General features: G+C 51.0%; 1 protein-coding gene across 6 annotated transcripts in view; it reads right to left on the bottom strand.

Annotated features, from left to right (window-relative positions):
* Positions 1-679: 679 nt before the first annotated feature.
* The window catches only part of NCOA1 (nuclear receptor coactivator 1), a 186,098-nt gene continuing 182,167 nt past the window's right edge, over positions 680-4,610 (bottom strand). For 2 of the 6 annotated variants that reach the window (XM_071807177.1, XM_071807178.1), the window contains exons 21-22: positions 3,830-3,919; positions 680-2,952 (exon numbers count right to left, since the gene is read on the bottom strand). In XM_071807177.1, the coding sequence (XP_071663278.1) occupies positions 2,782-2,952; positions 3,830-3,919 (261 nt within the window). In that variant the 3' untranslated portion in view covers positions 680-2,781. Of the gene's footprint in view, positions 2,953-3,045; positions 3,104-3,829; positions 3,920-4,610 lie in introns of all 6 variants that reach the window. The other 4 variants (XM_065834700.2, XM_065834705.2, XM_065834706.2 and 1 more) reach the window with 4 other exon arrangements.

Genomic DNA, 4,610 nt, shown 5'->3' with positions numbered 1-4,610 from the left:
GCAGCTGCGTGTTGTATTAATGCCAGCGCAGGCAGATTTTTCCCATTCCGCCACACTTAAAAGCATCTCAGGTGCGTTTTAGGGGCGTCTCTCCCACCTCCACCCCCGTTTCCGTCGCGCTGGGGTCGCTTTTTCCAGCGAGCCCGGTTTGTCTGTGCCTTTATTTGCGCGCGAACAGCAGACGGCAGCATCGGGACTCGCCGCCCAGCTCGCGCCTCCTTTACAGTAAAAATGTTTGAGGCAAAATCACTTTAAATTAAGACAAAACGCGTTGTCAGCGAGAAGCACGGGTGTCCCGCCTCTCCCCGTCCTGTTTGTGCTGTTAATTCTGCTCTCACCCCCCAACATTTCTCCTTTTCCAGGTGAACACAAAGCGGGTTTTTGTGGCCGTGAACTTGGGCCGTGGGTAGAGAAACAACCCAACGTTCGCTGGCAACTCGGGTCCTTTTTATCTCTTCTTTTGGTCATCTTTAACTCTTGTAAATGTCAATACCAGCGCGATTTTTAGAGAAGAGGGGAAATAATCCCCCATAGCCACCCTCCGCCCCCCATAAACTCCGCAGCGAATATTAAAAGCGACCCACAGCTTAAAAGCAAACAGATTTATACAGAGCTCAGAGCTATTTACAGTGACAGGCTTGAGGGGGAAACAAAAAATAAGCTATCTCCCAACAGAGAATTCAATTATTATTATTCTTTTATTATTATTATTATTATTTTAAATAGTTTAAGCTACCTCAGCTGTTAAACACAATCGAAGCAGAAAGAACCGACTGCTTAATTTTATTTAATATTTAATCAGAAAATTTTATCTACAATAATTGACAGAGCCCTCCCCCCATCCTTCCCCCTAAAAATTATTGCAGTTTTTCCCCCAAACTGTTCTTTTTTGTAGCTTTTTTTTTTGTCTTTTTGCATGATTTTCTTCCTCCTGTTGTCATATACACATTGTACCCCCCCCCCTCCCCTCCCCGGTTCGTTCGGAGGCCTTGAAACCAGCATAAAACATGGAAAAAATGGTGGGTCAAAATACTCTGTTTTTCTCTTTAAAACCGACAAACTCACGATTGCTAGAAAAAGCTGATTGTACGCACAAGCGGGCGGGGGCGGAGGGGAGAGAAGGGCTTTGTTTCTTTGCCTTTTTGTTGGCGAAGCGTGAATTAAAAACGGCTTTTTCCCCCCGCAGAAATCCAGCGCCGATCCCCTTCGGTGCCCCTGCGATCAGTGACAGATCCAGCTGAAACTGAGATGGGTTTTTGTCTTCATCCTCCTCCTCCTCCTCCTCCTCCTCGTGGTGCCGCCGCCGCGCTCTCCGGCCGGGAAAGCTTCCTCCGCCTGGCCAAGCCAGCGGCGTGGTTTACAAAAATAAGGATCATCTGTGGGTTTGGCTCGAGAAAGCGCGACCGTCCCTGCCTCGGCGCTGCGCCCGCTCCAGCGCTTCGGGAAGTAAAGGGGAAAGGGAAACGGGGGGGGAAGGGAAAAGGGGAGGAAAGGAAGAGGAAGGAGGAAAAAAAGGGGGGAAAGAAAAGGGGAAGGGGGGAAGAAAAGGGGGAAAGGAAGGAAAATAAAAAAGGGTGGAAAGGAAGGAAGGAAAAAAGGGAATGGGGGAAGGAATAAATAAGGAAAATAAGGGGGAAAAGCGAAAGGCGGAAGGAAAGAAGAAAGAAACGAGGGAAAAGGGGAAGGAATAATAAGAAAAGGAATATAAGGGAAGGAAGGAAGGAAGGAAGGAAGGAAGGAAGGAAGGAAGGAAGGAAGGAAGGAAGGAAGGAAGGGAAAACGGGAAATAAGGGGGAAAAGCAAAAGGCGGAAGGAAAGAAGAAAGAAAAAAGAGGGAAAAGGAATAAATAAGAAAAGGAAAATAAGGGGGAAAATAAAAAAGGTGGAAAGGAAGGAAGAAAAAAGGGAATGGGGGAACAAATAAATAAGAAAAGGGAAATAAGGGGGAAAAAGCAAAAGGGAAAAGGAAAGAAAAAAGAGGGAAAAGGGGAAGGAAAAATAAGAAAAGGAAAATAAGGGGGAAAAGAAAAGGAAGGAAGGAAGGAAGGAAGGAAGGAAGGAAGGAAGGAAGGAAGGAAGGAAGGAAACGAAAATAAGGGGAAAAAAGCAAAAGGGGGAAAGGAAAGAAGAAAGAAACAAGAGGGAAAAAGGAGAAGGAATAAATAATTAAAATAAGGGGGGAAAAAGCAAAAGCGGGAAGGAAGGAAGAAAAAAAAGAGGGAAAAGGGAAGGAATAAATAAGGAAAATAAGGGCGAAAAGCAAAAGGGGGAAGGAAAGAAGAAAGAAACGAGGGGATGGGGAAGGAATAAATAAGGAGAATAAGGGGGGAAAGCAAAAGGGGGAAAGGATGGGAGAAAGGAAGGAAAAAAGAGGGAAAAGGAAAAATAGCAAAAGGAAATGAGAGAGAAAAAAGGAAGGAAAAAGGAAAACAGAGGGGAAAGGGGGAAGGAAAAGCAGGAAAAGGAAATAAGGGGGAAATGAGTGGGGAAATAGGAAAAAAGGGGAAAAGGTGGGGGAGGAAAAAAGGGGGAAAAGGAAAAAAAAAGGGAAAAAACCCAACCCTCCCCCCAATAAACCGGAAAAAAACCAAGACCCCTTTTTGCTCCAAACACTACGAGCTGAAGAATGGCTGCGGGTTGAGATATCAAAAATCTCAGAAAAATATATAATATATATATATTTATATATCTCTGTACGTCTTCTTATTTAAATTTCACATTCCTCGAAAAAAAAAACAAAAAAAAAAGAAGAAGAAACCAACCCAAAAAAACCCAAGCGGTTTATTCAGTCAGTAGCTGCTGAAGGAGACTCTTCTGCTGGCCCGGCGGCGGGGGCGGTGGCCCGGCGGCGTTTTTCGGGGTGCCCAGAGGAGCCGGCGGATTGAGGTAGGGATCTCCTACCAAATTCACTGTACACTGCACGTCGGCAAAGACCTGAACCTGTTGTACCTGCTGGGACACAAAAGAGATAAGAGGGGATTTTAGCGGGGCCGGGGCAGGGGCCGGCGGCGGCGGAGCTGGGAACTACGTGAAGCGTGAACTCACTAGAGAACTTCCTCTAGTCTGGAGCCACCCCAGAGAAGAACTCTTCTGTCTTCTTGTCCTATAAAAAGAAAACCGCTGCAACTCATTCGGCTCGGGTCCGAAAATTAAAACTAATCAAAAAAAATGAGTTTTTTGGGGGGGAGGAAAAAAAGCCTCAAGGCATCCCCTGGGGGAAGGTGGTTTGTGGGGTGGCTGCGGTGGTGAGCGAGGTCCAGCGCGGCTGTTTGGTGGAAATTCAAAAAGAGTTTTGGTGTGTCGGCGGCGCTGCCGGCGCGTCCCCGCGGGCTCTGCGGAGCGGGGAAGGGGACGGCGACGCCGGGGACGAAGCGGTGGCATCATCGGCGCTGCGCAGAGGGACGGGGACGGACGCCATCCCCACGGCCTCCCCCGGCCACATTTCCTCGCCGGTGACAGCCCGCGGTGACACGGGGGCCACCAGTGACGGCCCAGCCTAGGAAAGAAACCCTCCCGGGTGACAGCGCGCCGGGGCGAGGGGTGTTTAGCACCAACGCTCGTTTAGTTTGATTTTCCAGCTCGGCTGCGGCGTCACCCCGCTCTTCCACACCGGCGAAAACGGTGACGGCAGCGGCGCGAGTTTGGATGCAAAGAGGGTTTGTGAGCGGCACCGATGTCCCCGCGGGTCGGCTGTCACCCAACGCCGGTGGCTTCAGCCTGACCCTGCCACACGGGGCCAGCTCCGGTGGAAACCCCGGTACAGCCTTTTTGGGGTGGGGGTTTAAACTCCTGGGGGTACCTGAGATGTGCTTAGCGGTTTCTTACTGACCTGCGCCCCATCTCCTTCTGTTTTCAAAAGGTCAGTGGAGGAAAGCTGGTTGCAGTAAAGGCCTGCGGGTCTCAGCGCCGTGTCGTTTACCTGGCAAAAGCAAAATCCGGCTCAGCCGGGGCTCCTGGACATGGGAGGGATAATCGCCACCTTCCTGAGCTGAGTTTTGGGGGGATTTGGGGAGGATAGAGGGGTGACTGCACTGCCAGTGCCCTCCCTGCACTGTGAGCTGCAGGGTTTTGGGGGGACCCCAGGAGGACCTTGTTCACCCTTCTCCCCACCTCCTGCACCTTGACCTGGAGCTGCTGCTGGTCCTGGGGGTGTCTCACCCCCCCAGGGAGCGTGAAATGTCATCCAGCTCACTCCCTCATTGCCGAGCCCTGTGGCTTCTCCCCGGGGAGGCTGTGAGCCCCGGCCTGCAATGCTCCTGCACCAAACCAACGAGCCAAGCGTGTCCTCCAGGAGCTTCACGGCACCGAGACAAACCCTGGCAGCTAAAAAAGCTGGAGGCATCTCAATCTGGCCAGGGAGGATCTCATGGAAAGGCCTCGTATCCAACCGTTCCCGTTCCCTGTTTCCCATCCCCAGCGTTCACAGCTCCCCGGGGACACGTGGCTACAAACGGACCCACCATGAGGGCTGGAAGTTCTGGAGATGCTCAGCACTCCCCAAGGAAACATGGGACACCCCAGGGCACCATGTGGAGGTGGTTGGACTGTTGCTGCGTCCCCCTTTGGGCACTGGTACCCCCAGGGCCAAGAGAAGAGGACACTGAATCCCT

Source organism: Patagioenas fasciata, chromosome 3, assembly GCF_037038585.1.
Source record: "Patagioenas fasciata isolate bPatFas1 chromosome 3, bPatFas1.hap1, whole genome shotgun sequence".
NCBI classification, from domain to species: Eukaryota; Metazoa; Chordata; class Aves; order Columbiformes; family Columbidae; genus Patagioenas; species Patagioenas fasciata.
This window is presented reverse-complemented; position numbering and strand designations above follow the sequence as displayed.